Source organism: Wickerhamomyces anomalus (assembly GCF_001661255.1).
Source record: "Wickerhamomyces anomalus NRRL Y-366-8 unplaced genomic scaffold WICANscaffold_4, whole genome shotgun sequence".
NCBI lineage: Eukaryota > Fungi > Ascomycota > Saccharomycetes > Phaffomycetales > Wickerhamomycetaceae > Hansenula > Hansenula anomala.
In genome coordinates, this window is record NW_017567113.1 from 14,384 (window position 1) to 33,865 (window position 19,482).

The following is a 19,482-nucleotide window of genomic DNA, read 5'->3' on the forward strand; positions in this document are numbered from 1 at the left end:
AATTCGAAGATCAAAAATCTGGAAAATTGTAAACTTCATCAAACTTAATACCTCTTCGAGATCTCCAACTTTCAGGGATTTCAACTGATCAACATCCATTATTCACGATCCGAGATGTTTAGATAGCTACTCCAATTTGGTCAATGCTAGCCTATTTGCTTGGCTGAAAGAACCCTTTGTCTTTTTCTCCAATATGCTTCACCGTATATAAATCTCATGAGAACTTCCAATTTCCAATACTTCTCAAATCATTGGTGAACCATCAATGAATCAAACTATCATGGTTGAAATTGACAAATCGGAAACTCAGTTCATTGAGGATATCAACACTTCCAATAACTCATCAAATGAATCACCAAATAATGATTTCAGTGACTTGAACGAAACAAAGCTTTTACGAAAAATGGATCTTCATATATTACCTGTGATTTCAGTCTTATACCTGTTGGCATATCTAGATCGTGGTAATATAGGAAATGCCAAAATTGAAGGTCTACCAGAGTCATTGAACCTTTCCAGTTCTGAATATAATATTTGTCTTACTGTGTTTTTTCTCACATATGCATCATTTGAAGTTCCATCTAATATGCTTTTGAAAAAAATCGGCAAGCAAAGTGTCTTTTTACCTACTATTATGCTCTGCTGGGGAATTGTTATGGTTTGCATGGGTGTTGTTCAAAACTACGCTGGTTTACTTATTACAAGATTATTATTGGGTTTGTTTGGTGAGTAAAGCAAACATATATCTGTTTACAATTTACTAACCGTATTTAATTTAGAGGCTTCATTATACCCTTCTATTGTATTTTGTTTAACGCAATATTATTGTAAACGTGAGATGCAATTCAGACAAGCTATTTTACATGGATCAGCTTCAGCTGCAGGTCGTTTCTCTGGAATCTTAGCCTTTGCAATTGCTAAGATGAACGGTGTTGGGGGTTATGAAGGTTGGCGTTGGATCTTTATATTGGAAGGTTTACTTACCGTCATTGTTGCTATCTCAGCTTATTTTTTATTATATGACTACCCTGATACAGCAAAGTTTTTAACTGAAAGGGAACGTGAATTCATCATTTGGAGATTGAAAAATGATTCAAATCCTTCAAAAAATTTGAATGATCTTGATTCATTTTCATCAAGAGAAAAACCTGACTTTCAAAAATTCAGTGAAGCTGATGATTTGTCCCTCAAGAAATCATTAGTTGCAGCATTGAAGTCGTATGAAGTATATCTTTATGTTCTCACTTATTACGGGGTGATTGTTCCAACCTATGGGTGAGTTAATCATTTTATCTTTTTTTCCAGATCTATTTCACTAACATGGTTTAGCTTTGCATTGTTTCTTCCTTCTGTTGTTAAGGAATTAGGTTATACAAGCTCAACAGCACAATTAATGACAGTTCCAATTTATGTCACCGCTTCAATTGTTTCAATCATAGTTGCATATTATTCAGATAAAACAGGGCTAAGATCACCATTCATTGTTGGTAGTTTATTTCTCGTTATGCTTGGTTATATTTTTGCACTAGTGGGTGAGGAGATTGGTTATCCAAACTTGATCTATGGTGGTGTTTACATTGCAGGAATTGGTGTTTATTCAGCATTCCCAGGTGCAGTTAGTTGGTTAGTTAATAACCTGGCAAATTCCAGGAAAAGAGCTATTGGTTTGGCTTTACAATTAGGAATTGGGAATTTCGGTGGTGCTTTTGCATCCAATTTTTACATTCCAGGGAAATATTCTATGGGACATGGTTTGGAAATTGGGTTTTCTAGTATGGGAATCATTGTTACTGGGATTATTGTCTTGTACAATCAACGTTGTAACAGAAAAAGGCAACGTGATTTGGCTAATGGGAAATATGATGAAGTCAGTGATAAAGAGTTATTCAGAATGGGTGATAAATCTCCTTTTTACAGATATAGTATTTAAACCATTTTATTGTTATTTAATCAGTACAATATTATCTTGGTTCCTTTATATTTTTTTAACAATGTGGTTAATTTTGCTTCATCTAATATTGAGTGTAATTTTTGATCTTGATAACTAGCGTCTAGAATTATAGATTTTATTTCATGACCTTCAAAACTCAAATTAAGTAACCTCTCAACTGTCCCAATAACATACTTTGTGTCATCTCGGATCTTACCATCGTAACCTTTCCCAACTTTAATAGCTTTACTCTTTGGACCTAAAGCCTTGAATAAATCACCAATTCTAACACGGCTAATTGATACTATTAACGTTAGACCTTTGTTATATTTATCGGTAAAGTCTTTGAAGTTATCCAAGTTTCTATTCTCTTTGTATTTAGAAGCATCAACGAAATCTGATTTAGTAAAATAATCTAAATGGGTTGCATCATCATTATACTTGATCAACAATTGTGAAAAATGGTGTCCTAATTCTGTAGAATTTAGCTGGGGGATTTTCTTTTTTAATTTCATATCTTGCTCCATCTTCACTCTTTTCTTTTCCTTTAGTTTATCATCAGTTTTTCTTCGTCTCTTTGCGCTTGGTTTTCCTTCATTATTATCTTGATCATTTTTGACCACTTCATCTTCAGATTGTTCATCTTCTTTGATTTCAACTCCTTCAGCTTCAGGTTCAGAGTCAACTTGGTAATCTAGTCCATCATCTAAGTCGTCTGGATTGTTGCTCATGTTGTTATTGTTTTCGTTCAGAGATATCTCGTTATTAGAAATGCAGATTTCAAGGTTTTGAAGATTTTTCTTTTTTTTTTTTTCGTATCGATGAGTAGTGCAAAGCTCAAAAGTGTTGAAGATAGTCGCGGAGGTCAGATTTGTTTGTTTACAATTTTTGAAGACGCCAAAACACTTGAGTAAGCGTGATTTCGACCAACAATGTCACAGAGAACACCAGAGAGAGTGAGTATTAGTCCAGGGTATCTACTTGAAAGAGGTTTTAACTTTGCCCTAGAAAACACCTTCAAGCAGCAGGAATCCGACACCTCACTCGAGAAGACGGTCTAAAACACCAGTGGGAACACCTAGAAGACGAAGAGCCACCATCGTATCAGCGAATCTTATAACTCCCAGAAGACACAGAAGACCAAGTGGCACTCCACAAAATACCTTGAGAATATTGTCAAGGGCATTGGCAAAGCAGGTAGTGGAAGAGCCTCCTGAAAATGAGATTAGTGATCAAGAGGAACACCGTCAGGCAACAGATCAATATGATATACAGGGTGATTATGCTGAATTTGACTTTCAAGAAGATTTGGACCGACAATATGAGGACACCATAGGGGAAGTAGATGCTGAACATAGATATAGTGGTAGTAAAAGTGACAATGAAAAGGAAATAACGGACCCATATTCGCCTGAAGATATTGAACAACAGAGAAGACTATCTATAAGCCATAGTGACAGATTTAGTCAACCAGGATTATCTGATATTGCCTTGCCGGTGGGAATAATGCCAGATAATGATCTTGACCTTGCTCCCTTCTCGGATCCTTTTCAATTCGATTTGCATCCAGAACCTGAAGCTTTACCTATGAGTTCTTTTGTTCATGAACCAAACACAAAGCCAGTCAAAACAACTACCAACAAAGCTCATCCAAGACCTAAGACAGCTAAGCTCCAGCTCCCTAAAAAATCAACTAACCCAATCAACGCTAAGAATCTTTGGAAATTTGCTGAAACGTTTTCGAGAAAATCACTCAATAAAGATGCTATCACAACATTGCAACAGACAAGCAACAGTTTTTTCACGCAAATTGCTTCTGATCTGGAAGCTTACACAAGGCATTCCAAAAATAAAGAAGTTATTGCAATTAAATCTGCATACCTCTTGTTGAAAAGACAAAGACAAATTGACTCAGTTGATTCTTTACTAGAGACTGTTGATGAGTTATTACCACTTGAAGAAGTATTGGAACTACGAAGAAATTTATACAAACTTCAAAAATAAACTATTCACAAGTAATTTAATTGCTGATCTCATGTAGGGACGGCTAGTCTTGAACTTTTGATCTCATTTTGATTAAATCTAACAATACGGTACAGCTCAAAGATAGAAGCAGGTGTAATTCCTTGAATTCTTCTTGCTTGACCAAGCGTTTCTGGTTGGACACGATTCAAAATATCCCTGCATTCTGCACTAATTGATTTTAATGTAGAGTAATCAAATTTCAATGGTAAAAACATAGATTCATCTGATTGGAATGCCTTAATGAAACCACTTTGTCTATTCACGTACGGTGAGTAAACACCTTCTATGGATACTTTTTTCAAAATGCGCTCCGGTATATTACTGAATTTTCTATCCAGCGCTGTCAAAACTTTTTTGATATCAACACCATTGAAGCGCAGCATATTGTACGCTGATTTTTTTTCACTGCCATCACCTATATTTATTTCAAGAATATTACTCCATTTTGCAGATGATAGCGTCACTGATTTCATCTCATCCAAAAGGTTGTCCAACAACATTTTGTCAGAACCATATCTTTGCCATCTTTCATCTTTGACAACGCCTAATTTTCTTCCAAGCTCCGTTAATCTTAAGTCAGCATTATCAGCTCTGACACTTATTCTAAACTCGGATCTTGAAGTAAACATTCTATAAGGTTCGTCAACTCCCTTTGTGATTAAATCGTCAATCAACACTCCAGTATAGGAGTTGGATCTTGATAACTTTAATTGCTCTTTGTCTTGATATGATAACCCAGCATTAATACCAGCAACACAACCTTGTGCAGCAGCCTCTTCATATCCAGTTGTACCATTTATTTGACCCGCAAGAAATAAACCTTTAACAAGTTTTGTTTCTAAAGTTTGACGCAACTGTCTTGGATCAACGTAATCATATTCAACACCGTAACCAGGTTGAAGCATTTCAACATTTTCCAGTCCTGGAATCAGTCTCAACATTTGAAATTGAATGTCTTCGGGCATTGTTACTGAAATACCATTTGGATAAACAACATCGGTATCTATTCCTTCAGGCTCGAGCCAAATCTTGTGGAACTCTTTGTCTGGGAATCTGATAATCTTACTTTCAATTGATGGACAATATCTTGGACCTTTGATAGTTTCACGAATATGAATAGATTTATCCAAATTATTGCGCAAAAGTTGATGCATTTCACTTGTTGTCTTAGTGGCATAGCATTTCAGTTGATTTTCAATAGAAACTTTATCATTCATATAACTCATCGTTTGAGGTGGATCATCACCGTGTTGAATTTCTAAATTGGAATAGTTGATTGTTTTTGACGATAACCTTGGTGGAGTCCCTGTTTTTAATCTTCCTAGTTGAAACCCAGCATCCTTTAGGGTCTTTGATATCCCAAATGTAGCTTTTTCTCCAATTCTACCAGCAGGATATGCAGTTAATCCAATATGAATTTCACCTCCTAGAAAAGTTCCAGTTGTTATAACAACTCTTGATGTTCTATAAACCCTACCATCTTCAAGTATGATACCTTTAATAACATTTGGTTCCTCTTTAGACAGTGTTTCTTCGATAATTATATCCTTAACTTGACCTTGCATTAAATTTAAAGATTCATAATCCATTAATACACTCTGCATTTCGTTCAAGTAAATTTTTCTATCGATCTGAGCTCTTGGACCCCAAACAGCAGGGCCTCTTGAGCTATTTAAAACTCTGAATTGAATACCTGCTTTATCCACCACCTTAGGAGCCACACCATCTAATGCATCAACTTCTTTCAATAATGTACCTTTTCCAACCCCACCCATAGAAGGATTACATGAACATGTACCAATCTTTGAGAGGTCTTGAGTTATGAGATAAGTTTCAACACCACTTCTAGCGGATCCTGTGGCAGCTTCACAGCCAGCATGGCCTCCTCCAATAACAACTACTGGTAATTCTTGAGCATTTCTAAGTGAATCTTGAAGTCCAGCGTTTATGGAAATATAACGATTCGATAGCGACTTCGAAAAAAATGATTTTGATGATTTCTTGAAAGCACATCGAAGTGTCAGCATCTCGTAGGTGGAATAAGACGAAGTAGAGAACGAGTATGCACCAATACTGAAGCCTTTCTTAGAAATGAAGTTTTGATAAATATTTCGTTTTATTTTTTTTAAAAAAATTGTCATTCGCGGGTACGACGGATATAACCGCCGTTTCTTCACCTTTATACGCTATAGTCATTTAATTACATCATTCAAAACAACAACAGGGAGTCTACAAGATGAATAAATGGAATATAATCTTATATTCGCTGAAGCAAAACAGTACGTAAACAATAAGAAAAAAGAAGCTTGAAAGCTTTGAAAAGAGAATGGGAAGTAAAATTAAGCCAGCTTTTTCCCTCCCATTCAAAAAACCCAAAAAAAACCTAGTATCGATACCATTGACCAGTGTGTACCCCCAAAACCAATCAAATCTATACCTTCACGCCTTACCACCTTCCCATATACAAATATTGAAAACAAAATAAAATAAAAAACACAAAAAATAGAAGAAAGATTAAATCATATTCCTTCCGCAAAACGTTCACCAAGAGCAGCTAGTGTTGCAAATGTCATGACAGCACCAACAGCAAGTCCTGTAAATCCTGCAGCAACGTGTGATCTGACACTGGATGTATAATCACTAGTAACAGGGGTGGACTTTTGTTTCTTTCTGATTGGTTGCAGTAAAATCTCATCAATATCTTCATCATCAAATCCGGAGTTGGAATCTGATTCAAAGCCAGGCTCAGAAAGCAAGAATGATGTATCATTTAGTTTTCTTTTACCTTGATTGATTACACCAAGGTCATTAACACAATCATCTTCGTTTTCATCATGATCTTCTTCAGAACCGCTGATAAGTTCAGTATCTTGCTTTGTATCCACATCGAAAAGATCAACATCTTCATCATCCTCATTATAATCATCGATGAGTTTGTGGTTTTCAACAGTAGCTTCACAAACCAGTGAATCCAGCTCTGGAACAGTATCCAATTCCACGACTTCTTCAGACTCAGAGCATTCTAAAGAACCATCAGAAGGTAATTTCACATTTGAAGCATAATCAGTTGACTCATCAATTCTCAACGCTTCAAAGGCCTTTGGATCCATCTGTTCAACATCCAATGTAGTGGTTGTGGTGCCTGATTTGTGACTGATAATGTTAGTTTTAAACTTTAACAAGATTTTACAAGATTTAACTGAAGCATCCTTCCAAGAAGAATCTGGTGTGAAGTAAACGGTATCTGGATCAGCAGTAAAACAAGAGTCAGAATGGAATTGATTTTTATTCAAAATATCAACAAGACCAACATAATCATTTTCTTTAATTCTGATTTTAGTATTTGTAGGGATACGTTTGTTCCCCCAAACCACACCATGTTGGGAACCTTGATCTTCTAATACAATAGAAGGAACACCAGCTTTTGAAAACTCAATTTTCACAGAAGCATGAGACTTGGAGATTGTTCTTTCATTAAAATACAAATTTCCTTTGTCTGCCACTCTTGATAACTTGTGCACCTTATCAGTCCCTGATAACTGATTTGGAGTACGGGCAGCTCTACCAATTTGAATTGTGAAAGAGCTGGAAAGGGAAGGGTCTAGTTCAATAACTCTGTGGGAAATATCAGACGATGGCATTGCAGCTTTGATATGGAAATATTTCAATTGAGTCTTAGCTTGTTAAAGGGCCTTTGTGCTTCTTATTTGCCACATTAAGACTGGTTTTTTTTTTCTTTGTAATTGACATCTTTTTTTTTAACAGTGGCACATTTTCTGAGAAACGCGGAAAAATCTGGAGAAGGTTCAAGTTTTCTGAAGTTTAAGGCAGAGAAGCCGGTGATTTTGGGTGCTAGAAATTCAACTTTGAAACTCAATTTTAAGAAAAGTTTAAGCTGAAACCACTCACAGTACATTTCTCTTTAGATTATCTCTAATTATTTCAGCACCAAAAGGATCGAAAAAAATACGCGTTACCCTCCCGGTCAGGGCCGGCTCAGGCGCACTGGCTACGAATTCGCGAAGAAAAAGTACACCTCGAAAAAAAAAAATAATACAACCATAACCCAGAATTAAGCTTGCAACAACTTTATCAACTACTTATTCCTCGAGAATCTAACCGAAAACTGTTATTGCTAATTTGATTGTGAGATTTATGCTTGCTAATAGTGCTCAAGACTGAACTCTCCTGTCCAAGATGTCCTTAAACTCTCCCCAGATACTCAACAACAATAATACCACCAATAATAACAATAACTCTGAATATTTGAGCAAACAGAGCTATTACTCTTCACCTCTAGATAACTTCCAAGAAAATGATACACCGCCACAGCAGCATCACAATGCAATCATCGATCCCAATAATCATTTCCAAAGTCATAATCACACCCATCCAAATTCTCATGTGTCAACACCAATATTGAATGATTCACATACACCGGGTTCTGAACATCCATCGACTCATCATCATCCTCATCAACAATTATCTGCTCCCCATCAACCATCTGCTCCTCATACTTATGATGAATTTTCCAACAATTTCACCTCCATTGCAGGATTGAACCTCAATTTTGGTAATAATGCACCTCATCATAGTTCTAATGAAAATTCAAATTATATCACCACAGCACCAACTTCTTCCACTTCTTCATCTGCAAATAGCCATCAAGATAGCACATCAAGTGCAATCGTTACTCAAACTCATCAACAAGCACCTGCGGAGCAGCCTTTCTATGTCAATGCCAAACAATATCATCGTATACTGAAAAGAAGAATTGCCAGAGCAAAATTGGAGGAGACCTTAAAAGTGGCAAGAGGAAGAAGACCTTATTTGCATGAATCAAGACATAAACATGCAATGAGAAGACCAAGAGGTCAAGGTGGTAGATTTTTAACAGCTGCTGAAATTGCAGAAAAGGATCGTTTAGAGAAGGAAAAAGCTGCAGTTGATGCTTTGAACAACAACAATAATCAAAACGAGCAAGTTGAAAATAACAATAACAATAATAATAATTTGTCAAATTCCAATAATTCAAATATCAATGCCACACATCAGGCCCAAGAACCTTCATTTGTTTAATGTTTTACGAACTTTTAAAAAAGAAATGTGGAAGGGATGATAAAATCATCTTCATCCTGAAACTTTTTATACAACACTAAGGTGAAAGCCCTCTTTTTAATGTTGAAATGATTTTTTTTATGCTCTGTTTTTCTTTTTTTTAATTTAACGTTGATGATCTTTTTTGAATGTTGTACTCAACAGTGCTCGACGGCGACGTTATTTATGATCTTGTGATCAATCAATCCTTCACGTCACGATTCAATATATGGTACATCTGATCAGCCGCCGCCTCAGTATAGCTAGGCATTTAATGTTAAAAAGGACAAGTAGCACAAGTGATATTACTCAAAGAGAATGGGAACATTAATTCGCCCTACATAGAGATAACGTGGGATTCGACAAAGCAAAAAACCATTCAAAAGAAGTACAATATAAATAACTATAATACTAGCAGATAGGCCGACTAGATCTAATTCAATGGGTACGATTAATTTAATCATGAGTGAGCGAACTTATATTGAATATAATATATTTTATATATTAATACACAAAATTATCATGACTTGCTGGAGACACGGTCTAATATCATCATGACCGTAGCGCCGCCAGCTGAATATCTTAATGTAATTATATTATTATATTAATTAAAAGTTGCGCTGGTAAATAAATTAGCTAGTGCTGGAATATAAAAAAACTAGCGGCCAGCGCCTGTAAGAATAATTATATTCGTTAATTGTCATAAATTATAATATATTTCATATATTTAATTAATATATTGTTATAAATAATATTATTAATGATATTATATTAAATGATCAATTAATTTATAATCTAGATATATATATTATATAATATAAATATTATTATATTTAAAAGATCATATTGATAATTTAATGAAAAAAATAATGCGCTAATTAATTCATGTATCAACAAATGGTGTGCTTAACAGCTAATTATCATAAGTATCGACGACGACGTAACTGATCAACTTACATTGCAGAGTAATATTCTTTGAATAAACGTTCACCGATCGTATAATAAATATAGGATTAAGCCATATAATATTCAGCTCAATAGCAAGTAACATCATGGCTAAACTTCGACATCGTCAGCTAATATTTTCACCGCATGTCGACGTTCTTGCTGTACGTTTTCACAGCTAGAATATCAATATTAATGTAATACAATGGTACATGGTTATTTTAGGTTGAACTACGCGATGAATTAATTTTCGAGGGTATAAAAGAATAACATTTCAAGATCAATACACAACTGTACTCATTAGACCTTATAATCCCAAAGAACTCAAACCTTTCACAGCATCTGCGGATAATTGGGACTTGACTGGATTGAGAAACCCATTATTTGATTCTGCATTCAATTTTGTTATACTTTCAACAAAATAACTTTTACCCCCATCCAAGTTGCTTATGCTTGGTACAGGATCAAATGGTTTAACGCTGATTGTAGATAATCTTGAAAAATTAGATCCAAAGGACGAGATCTCTTCCAGTTCTAAATCAAGCACTTCTTCATGATCTCCCTTGATATTAAAGATCGATTCACTTGTAATTATCTTTGTTAAGCATTCAAATGTTGGAATCAACAATTTAGTGTAGTCACCGTTGATGAAAACTGAAGATGTGGTCAAATTTGTTAACCCAATAACAACAATTTTTTTGTCTAATAAATTACCAATATTAACAACTGATGGTAATAAAAACTGCTCGTAAATTGTACCAAAAATACCACTTTGAACCTGTTCAATAAAATTGATAGCATATTCTGCGCTTGATTTGATAATTGTCAATTTACTTATAAAAATAACCAATTTCTTAACAAATTTTTCGGTTCTTGAGCTTTGTAATCTTTGCAGCAATAAGATAGCAATTTGCTTAGTATACTGGTCGATTGAATTGCCAGGGAATTTGGTAATAATAGTCTCTAGTAAATCAAATCCATAATTCTCATTCACCTTTGAAGAAATCAATTTTTGGAAAACACCTAGCAACGGAGATAGTTCACCAAATACACTTGGATCTTTGGAAATGATGGCTTGTAACAATCTGGTGACAGCTGGAATATTACCTTTGAATTCCCACACACTTGGTGACAATAACGGTTGAACTAATTGCTTATAAGTATCCGGTAATGGTGAACCTTCAGGTTGAATTTCCAATAAGAAGGCAAAAATTTGGAAAGTATACGGAACAAACTCTTGAACGTCTGACCCCAAAATATTCAACAATGTAGGAATTATGATTTCAACAAATTTGCTTAAATTTGATTTATTATTGTACTTGATTAAGACACTAATTGATTCAAAGGTAAAATGGGAAAACTTTGGGTTAGATGGATTTTTGGAAATTATTGAAACAATAGATAGTAGCTGCTCCAATATACTAACACTATAACTTTCAATTGCATCTTCAGCAATAACTAAAACTCTCATGACAGTTTTCATCAAGAACTCGTTTTCAGCTAACTTTTCAGGTGTTTGATTATTTTGCAAGATTAACCTAAACAAATTAGATAACAAATCTTGAACGAATGGTTGCAAATCAGACTTGTTGAACATTAAACCTTGGTTTTCATCTCTGATTGATAAAATTCTTTCAATAGTGATGGCAGCGTAAGTGTACTCAACAAACTCAGTTGAATGTAAATGCTTTGTTAAAATTGGGAAAGATTCTAACAATTGTGCTTTTGTAAGTTGATTTCTAAAAATGTAAATATATTTGATAGCATCAACTTTCAAAATTGGATGGATATTATCATTCAATAAATCTGAAACAATATTGTTGGTGAAAAATTGCACAACATCCAATAAAAGGTTAGTCGAAGAAATACCAGAGCTGGTAACGGAACCTTTCGCAGCCAATGCAGTAAACAAGTACAACGTCAAGTCTTTAAATTTCCAATTTGTTGGTTCAGCTTGATATTTGGACAAGTAATGGTTAATATAACCCAACACAACTTGTGTAACAAGACTTTCATTTTTGGATTTCAATTCTCTCAAAAAATCGATCGAGGCCCTTCTTCTGGTATCAGAATCTGACCCTTCTAGATCTCTTCTAATATATTCAATTGGATCGTCTTCAAATAATTCTTCATCACTTTCTCTGACAGTCAAATTTGGAATGATAATTCTTTCAGTGATTTCTTTTAATGCAGTTTCGTTGTTGAAAATTTCTGAATGCTTTGGTAATTTGGCAACCGATGTTAAAAATGATAACAACTTGCTAACCAAAATATCATACCTTGACTGTAACCCAGTGGTGGTTAAAAGGTTCCATGTGCTTTGAACAAATTGTGGAATCAATGCATCAAACTCCTCTTCATATCTTGTGGTGTATAGTTGAATTAATTCGGAGATAGCTGTTTTCACCTTGGAAACAACTTCGATGTCATCAGAATCATCATCTTCCGGCTTTAAAAGATCATTTGAATAGATTAAATATTTATGAATGATAGACATACCTTCATTCATATGATCTTCAAAGAATTCTGGTAAATCTTGACAATTCAAGTCAAAATAAATTTTAACTAATAACAGTAACACATCAAAAAGAATAGCCAATTGTGCTTTATTGGAGCTATTGGAATCAATCAAACCATCAACTTTTTTCAACAAATTCAAAAAAGGAACGGAGAATTTCTCTAAAACCAGTTTAATCTCCAAAAATAGAGCATCAGATCTGAATAAGGGTCTCCATCTTTTGAAAATAGAATGAGCCACTGTTAAAACACCAATATTTGTCACCATATCGTCTTCAGATAGTTTGTTGACTAAATCATCAATCAATGAAGGCCATCTTTCAGGAAAGTCAGAGTCTGCAATAACTGAGATTGCTTCACCGATTTGAATCTGTAAGTTATTTGGTAATGAAATCATTAATGGAATGATTTCTGATTTAATTAAGTCAGTGTCTTGGATTAGATAGTTACCATTTTCGTCAACCCATTTTCTTTTGATGAAATTCTTGAAAAACAAAGCAGCTGCTAATCTGCTTGATATTGGTAAGTTAGCAGAAGCGACGACATGAAGTAATGAAAGTGAAAAGCCTTGATTCGATTCTTGTGATCTCAAACTTTGTTCAGCTTGCTTTGATGTAGCTGGGTTTAAGGACTGTTCCAGCAAGAACGCAATTGATTCCAAGTCTGACATTCTTTCTATATTTACTAGCGCCTTGTGTGAATCAATTGATGGAAACTCGCAAGCTGTTTTATCTTTTGGAATACTTTTAGAGCTTTGGGCAAAAAAATCTACTAATTTTTTTTTCGATTGAAATCGAAACGAAAACATTTGAAAAAAGAATTACATAAGCTCTGATCTGGTTAGCACAGCAACCAGCTCAAAACGGGAAAACATAAACAAATGGATAAACTCAACAGTCTTTTGGTAATTTTCGTTATTTAATCTCATCGTATCACAGCTTCAGACTGAAGTTTTCTGCTCGTAAAGGACCCCAGTATACCAGAATTCAAGGAATATGTTGTCATTGGCGAATAAATTTTCACTGCTCTGAGATGTGTATCTTTACCATGTTGATGATTAGCCAAAATTAGTAACCGAACTAAAAAAGTCTTTAAGCATTTCCCACCAATTTCTTGCTCCTCATCAAATGGAATATGTGTCCATCCGCTTGGTTGGTTTAGTTCCACCGTAGTGACTTCAATTAAGTCATGGAACCCATTGCCTGCTAAGAATGTGATTTTGGACGGTGTATATGATTCATCACGAGCAAAGTCTGTGAAGATTGATATTCTAGAGATGGAAACTTTTTTGGAGAAATGAATGTCAAGATAATGTGGTTGTGCTCCATCTGATTGCCAAAAGGATTCTGGATTATCTTCCCTTAACTCTTTTATCCCTGAGCCTACCTTGCAGGAGGACACAGACCATGCTCCAAGAGCCCCAATATCAACAAGCTTCAGCTCTTCCATATCCCTAGTTCCTTCAAAGCTATTAACGATGTGAACTTTTGAATTGTGTCAAATGTAACTTACCTTGAACGTATTCGAGATTGATGTCTCTGCTTGAATCAGCATCCATACCATCTTCTAACTCCTCTTCCTCTGAATTCATACTGTTACTTTCATCTGGTATATCTTGCCACGAGTCTGACATTATCGATCAACAAAGCTTCAAATGAAGAAAGTTTGTTTTGTTGTTTTGTGGTAACTAACCTACGCGCCCAAATATTTAAAATCAAATTCGCGGATCTTCGCGAATTCATTCTGGAAAAATGGCCAAAAAACTGTTGATTTTATTTCCTGGAGAAGTTACACATGATGGATTTACTACAACGACACACAAAGGCATTAAAGATATCAAAGATATACAATGTCAGCTAATCCTAACCCCACATTTAGTCACCTACTACCTCTCAATGGTGAATGGAAACAAGATGTCACTAAGTGGTTGAGTGAAGATGTCCCATCGTTTGATTATGGTGGATATGTCGTCGGTGAAACCCCAGAAACTGCAACTTTATGGTGTAAACAAGAAGGTGTTATTTCAGGCATTCCATTTAGTGAGGAAGTCTTCAAGCAATGTAAGGTGGAAGTGGAATGGTTAGTGGAAGAAGGGCAATACTTATCCCCAAACGGTAAATTGGCTGTTGCCAAAATCAGAGGTCCTGCTAGGAATATATTATTGGCTGAAAGAACAGCTTTGAACTTATTAGCAAGAGCGTCGGGTATAGCTACACAATCTTTCAAAACTATATCACTTGCCAGAAAATCAGGTTATAAAGGAATCATTGCCGGTACTAGAAAAACTACACCAGGCTTGAGAAGGTTGGAGAAATATTCAATGTTGGTTGGTGGTTGTGACCAACATAGATATGATTTGAGTTCGATGGTTATGCTAAAGGATAATCATATCTGGTCAACTGGATCAATTACATCTGCCGTAAAAAACGCAAGAAAAGTTTGTGGTTTTGCCGTCAAAATTGAGGTTGAATGCCAAACTGAACAAGAGGCTGATGAAGCTATTGAAGCAGGTGCTGATGTAATTATGTTGGATAATTTTGAGGGTCCTGATCTAAAAATTGCTGCAAATAACTTGAAAGCTAGATGGACTGGTAAGAAATCATTTTTATTGGAATGTAGTGGTGGATTGAGATTAGACAACTTGGAAGGATACCTAACAAATGAGATAGATGTCTATAGTACATCATCTATTCATCAAGGAGTGTCTTATGTTGATTTTAGTCTAAAAATTGATCAAAAGTAAATTTACCTATACAGTTACATATACATATGGAAGTAAAATAAAATTTAAGAAGTTGCTATTACTTGTAACCATAAGCTTTCCAATTTTGCTCGACTTTTTCCTTAATTTCGGTATCATAGGTGTCATATTCGCAAGTAGTGAATTCGATGTCCTTTTCATATTGTTGTGGGAAAATGCAATTTGTAACAACTTTACCACCTTTCATAGACTTAATTCTTGGAGATTGGGAGACAAAAGGTGCCAATGCGAAAGGACGAACATCAGGAAAATAGTATTGATCATCATGAGGTGTGTGTCTGGTCGTATAAGCCCAAATAACCTTTCTAAAGTCAAAAATGTCAATATCATCACCAACCAAAATAATTTCATGAATGATGCTAGCGACTTTATGATTGTAATAAATATCACCAATCTTTTTGGCAAAACTTTCAGGTGTTGTGCCTAAGGCTTGTAGTTTTTTCAAATCCACCTTAAAGACTAGCCATAATGCTTGTGATTCATAAGGGGAAAACACGTCAATAATTGGTAAATCATGCTCTATAGCTATTTGTTTGGCTTCTGCAGAGACTAGAGTACCAATAAAGGTATGAGTTTCATCTGGCGCCAACCCTGGATTTGAAACTGGTAAAATCGAGTTGTTTCTGTAAGATATTGAATCAACAGTGTAAGTAGGGCATGGATGACCTTGACCTTTGAAAACATAACCATGCATTTCTCCAAATGGACCTTCCGGTGTTAGATGATTCAAGTCCAAAGTACCTTCCATCACTATTTCTGAAGTTGCAGGAACCATTAGTTCGTTTGTTTCAGCTTTAACAACAGGTAACGATTCTCCCAATAAAGCACCAATATAATCTGATTCATTAACACCTTCTGGGATTGGCATTGATGATACTAAAATTGCTGCAGGTGGAACACCAAATGCTAAAGCAAAAGGAATTTTATCACCTTTACCAATTTTAGCCCATTCATCAGCAACGACTTTAATATGTTGAGGATTGATAACTAATCCACTAATATGTCTTTCATCAACAACCATACCTCTTGCAATAGACCAGTTTGTCCATTTCTTATCAGGTGTTTGTAAGACCCACATACCATAAGTTTGTAAATATTTACCACCATCATTTGGGTGTAACAATGGATTTGGTAACTTTGTCAAATCAATATCATCTCCCTGCAGTAAATTTTCTTTAACTGGTGCATCTTTATTGGAAACTTCATGAGGTGGAATAGGTTTCTTAGTCTTAGCTTCCAATAAATAGTCAATAATGTTCTTAACATGAGTATTTGATGGTAAACCTAAATGATGAGAAATTCTTGCATGTGAATCCTCTTTACCTGATCTTAGCCCCCCTGGTGCACCTAAAATTCTGAACAAGTTTTCCTGGTGACCTTTCAAGTTGTTGAACAAAGGTGCTGGTAGTTTTTCTTCATATACTTTTCTCGTTATGGCTCCGACTTCTAAAATGGGATCGATCTCTTGTTCAATCTCAACCAAATCCCCTTCATTCTTCAGTTGTTGAATAAAGTCTCTGAAACGAAGGGCTGGCTTCAATGTGCCATTCGAGGCTCTTGCAGTATTGTGGAATGTTCTGGTGATGACTTTGGACATTGTGATTCACTGCTGAGTTGATAACTTGTGTGTTAAGAATGAAGAAACATTTAGCTCTTTTTGTTTTCCACGTATGTGCTTCGGTAATAGAGTAAAGTATCTCGCCGATTAAGTTTCATTTAACCCTGAAATCAATATTACAAGACAACTCCATCCTGTTCTGTTCTCTTTTTTCTTTCAATTCAGTAACACAATTCATACTTCATAGTCAACAGTGCGTGAATCGTAGGCTTTGGGGCAAACGTACAGTGTTAATTTTGCTCGATTTTAGAGGATAAACGCGCCAGGCCTTAAATCAACTGTACCGTTATTAACGTCCTGTCAAAGCACAGTTACAAACCTAATCGACTGGTCTTTTTTTGGCCTCGCACTCTCATCAGTCATATTAGACACAGGCCCATTCAGTACCAACATACGGTTATTTATTATACTTATTGCCCCATACCTCTCTTTAATACTTGTATCTGTACTTCGTAGATTAGTTTGACTGATCCTTCACTAAAAAAAAAGAAAAAAGCTGTTCACCGAGCCGGTTGGAATTTATTCAACAATACAATTTCAGTATTACGATTTGACCTTCCTCATCTCACACTTTCCAAAGAAATGGGATACTGCAATATAGCACCAGAGATATGCTTCATCCCATAAAAAGATCCTATGGGAGACCTTGTATCAATCAGGCAATACCCAAACACTCCTTGATTATTCCAAGAAGACATTACTCAATAAATGATCTTGAAAGGGCTAAAGCTAAGCAACAGGAATTTGAACAGGATGAATACAAAGAGTTTCAAGAGTTTAAGAAATGGAAAGAACATAGTGCTAGACAGCTGGCTGAAACCAAACCAAAAAGAATCGTTGTTGCAATTACTGGTGCTACTGGTGTTGCCATAGGTGTTAAGGTACTAGAAATGTTGAAAAAGTTGAATGTTGAAACACATGTCATTATTTCTAAATGGGGGATAGGCACCATGAAGTTTGAAACTGACTATACACTAAAAGATATTGTTGATCTTTCTTCCTTCCATTATTCTGTGAAAGATGTTTCAGCTCCAATTTCAAGTGGTTCTTTCCAACATGATGGTATGATTGTGGTCCCTTGCTCTATGAAAACACTATCGGCTATTAAAACAGGTTACACAGAGGATTTGATCGTTAGGGCTGCTGATGTTACGATAAAGGAAAAGAGGAAACTGTTGTTATGCGTTCGAGAAACTCCGTTATCAAGTATCCATTTAGAAAACATGTTATCACTAAGTAATAAAAATGTTATCATATTCCCACCAGTCCCTGCATTTTATACTAGACCTAAAACTATAGACCATATCATCCAACAAACTTCTGGAAGGATTTTGGATTGTTTTGGCTTTGATACTAAAGAATTTCCAAGATGGAATGGTATTCAAAATCCAAACGTTGTTGAAGATGAGTGAAAAGAATGCCCTTTTTTAGATGCCCTTTTTTAAATCGAAAGATAGACTTGTTGAATTTAGTGCGATGTAGAGCAACCACAAAAACAATTTGTTTTTACTCTCAAGAACTTGAACTCTAGTACGCGATTTTCTTTCAATTAATTCGCGACCTGATAAAAAAAAACACTTTAACGCGTTTTTTGTAAACACTTGACTTCTTGAGTATCCTTCAAACAAACTCAACTAATGAAAGTTGAAAAGAAGTGTAAGATTTCAAAACCAAGTAGGAGGACAAACAATAATGGTATCTTACAAGATATAACGTCTAGCCTTGGTAATGCGGACAAAAATTCTTCAGCTTCCAAAGATTTTGAATCCAGTACACCAAACTCATCACAATCCATCACTCAAATTTCGTCACCAGCTTCATCACCACAAGAGAAAACTTATGTGATACAGCAGCCCACAAAGCAAGCTCTATTGTCCTTTGGAATTGAGGAGAGAAAACAGTGTAATGATTGTGGTATGTCATATTTGAAAAATGTTCAATCGGATATAAAGATTCATCATAAATATCACCAAAAATGTTTGAACGGTAGAGATTGGAGTGAGAATTGGGGAGAGAAACTCGTTTCCTTTGGCTCAAATCAGTATATTTGCTGTGTTAATCCAAAGAATCTTCCTGAGACCAAAGCAGCTTTGGAGTTATTAGAGATTGTTAATCGCGATTTGAATGCACCAGATGATAATGAATTTTGGATGAAGAATGAAGATTTAGGGAAAGTTTTCGTGTATGTTAAAGACAAAAGAGCTATCGGGATTGTATCTATTGAACGTATCAAATCTGGGAAATGGTTTTCAGTGGATGATGGTAAAGTTGTCAGTAAGATTGACGTGGAATTATTAGCTGGTATTAGTCGAATTTACGTGAGCAAAAACTTTAGAAGATCAGGAATAGCATTACATCTTCTTCAAACGTCACAAAAACATTTGATATATGGACTGATTGTTCCTAAATCTAAATATGGCTGGTCTCAGCCAAGTTCTTCGGGTGGCAAATTAGCTAAACAATTCAATGGAGTCAAACATAAATCAGGTAAAATATTGATTCCTGTATATACTTGAATGTACAAAGATGGTAAAATTCGGGGATTCTGTAGCGTGACTTGCCCTCGTAACTGCTTTTTTTTTTTTTTTT

General features: G+C 35.3%; 11 protein-coding genes across 11 annotated transcripts; 5 read left to right on the forward strand and 6 right to left on the reverse strand.

Moving 5' to 3' along the window:
* Positions 1–280: 280 nt before the first annotated feature.
* On the forward strand, positions 281–1,923 carry WICANDRAFT_105447 (uncharacterized protein; the record flags this gene model as incomplete). Its single annotated transcript, XM_019180446.1, has 4 exons — positions 281–725; positions 780–1,275; positions 1,330–1,867; positions 1,918–1,923. The coding sequence occupies 4 exons, from the start codon at positions 281–283 to the stop codon at positions 1,921–1,923; spliced, it is 1,485 nt and encodes a 494-aa protein (XP_019037769.1).
* Positions 1,924–1,950: 27 nt separating this feature from the next.
* Positions 1,951–2,661, reverse strand: CMS1 (Cms1p; the record flags this gene model as incomplete). The annotated part of the gene is made up of 1 exon (XM_019184842.1): positions 1,951–2,661. The coding sequence occupies one exon, from the start codon at positions 2,659–2,661 to the stop codon at positions 1,951–1,953; it is 711 nt and encodes a 236-aa protein (XP_019037770.1).
* A 1,302-nt stretch (positions 2,662–3,963) lies between these two features.
* MTO1 (tRNA modification protein MTO1) lies at positions 3,964–5,982 on the reverse strand (the record flags this gene model as incomplete). The annotated part of the gene is made up of 1 exon (XM_019181953.1): positions 3,964–5,982. One exon carries the CDS (start codon positions 5,980–5,982, stop codon positions 3,964–3,966), a length of 2,019 nt encoding a protein of 672 aa, XP_019037771.1.
* A 492-nt stretch (positions 5,983–6,474) lies between these two features.
* Positions 6,475–7,871, reverse strand: WICANDRAFT_63075 (FHA domain-containing protein; the record flags this gene model as incomplete). The annotated part of the gene is made up of 2 exons (XM_019183486.1): positions 6,475–7,634; positions 7,865–7,871. The coding sequence occupies 2 exons, from the start codon at positions 7,869–7,871 to the stop codon at positions 6,475–6,477; spliced, it is 1,167 nt and encodes a 388-aa protein (XP_019037772.1).
* An 803-nt stretch (positions 7,872–8,674) lies between these two features.
* HAP2 (transcription activator HAP2) lies at positions 8,675–8,866 on the forward strand (the record flags this gene model as incomplete). Its single annotated transcript, XM_019180957.1, has 1 exon — positions 8,675–8,866. A coding segment is annotated over one exon (192 nt), but the record flags the coding sequence as incomplete, so codon positions are not given.
* Positions 8,867–10,304: 1,438 nt separating this feature from the next.
* Positions 10,305–13,244, reverse strand: CSE1 (importin-alpha export receptor; the record flags this gene model as incomplete). The annotated part of the gene is made up of 1 exon (XM_019184151.1): positions 10,305–13,244. The coding sequence occupies exon 1, from the start codon at positions 13,182–13,184 to the stop codon at positions 10,305–10,307; it is 2,880 nt and encodes a 959-aa protein (XP_019037774.1). The 5' UTR covers positions 13,185–13,244.
* A 194-nt stretch (positions 13,245–13,438) lies between these two features.
* Positions 13,439–14,265, reverse strand: DOC1 (anaphase promoting complex subunit DOC1; the record flags this gene model as incomplete). The annotated part of the gene is made up of 1 exon (XM_019182739.1): positions 13,439–14,265. Exon 1 carries the CDS (start codon positions 13,961–13,963, stop codon positions 13,439–13,441), a length of 525 nt encoding a protein of 174 aa, XP_019037775.1. The 5' UTR covers positions 13,964–14,265.
* A 78-nt stretch (positions 14,266–14,343) lies between these two features.
* On the forward strand, positions 14,344–15,273 carry BNA6 (nicotinate-nucleotide diphosphorylase (carboxylating)). The gene has a single exon (XM_019182577.1). The coding sequence runs from the start codon at positions 14,364–14,366 to the stop codon at positions 15,255–15,257; it is 894 nt and encodes a 297-aa protein (XP_019037776.1). The 5' UTR covers positions 14,344–14,363; the 3' UTR covers positions 15,258–15,273.
* A 27-nt stretch (positions 15,274–15,300) lies between these two features.
* Positions 15,301–17,301, reverse strand: FDC1 (putative phenylacrylic acid decarboxylase FDC1). The gene has a single exon (XM_019186392.1). It carries the CDS (start codon positions 16,870–16,872, stop codon positions 15,316–15,318), a length of 1,557 nt encoding a protein of 518 aa, XP_019037777.1. The 5' UTR covers positions 16,873–17,301; the 3' UTR covers positions 15,301–15,315.
* A 203-nt stretch (positions 17,302–17,504) lies between these two features.
* PAD1 (phenylacrylic acid decarboxylase PAD1) lies at positions 17,505–18,305 on the forward strand (the record flags this gene model as incomplete). Its single annotated transcript, XM_019181934.1, has 1 exon — positions 17,505–18,305. The coding sequence occupies one exon, from the start codon at positions 17,505–17,507 to the stop codon at positions 18,303–18,305; it is 801 nt and encodes a 266-aa protein (XP_019037778.1).
* Positions 18,306–18,809: 504 nt separating this feature from the next.
* Positions 18,810–19,409, forward strand: ECO1 (Eco1p; the record flags this gene model as incomplete). The annotated part of the gene is made up of 1 exon (XM_019181899.1): positions 18,810–19,409. The coding sequence occupies one exon, from the start codon at positions 18,810–18,812 to the stop codon at positions 19,407–19,409; it is 600 nt and encodes a 199-aa protein (XP_019037779.1).
* Positions 19,410–19,482: the final 73 nt, after the last annotated feature.

Coding starts and splice junctions, on each gene's coding strand:
- BNA6 (XM_019182577.1), top strand. CDS start 14,364: ATGTCAGCTAATCCTAACCCCACATTTAGTCACCTACTACCTCTCAAT.
- FDC1 (XM_019186392.1), bottom strand. CDS start 16,872: ATGTCCAAAGTCATCACCAGAACATTCCACAATACTGCAAGAGCCTCG.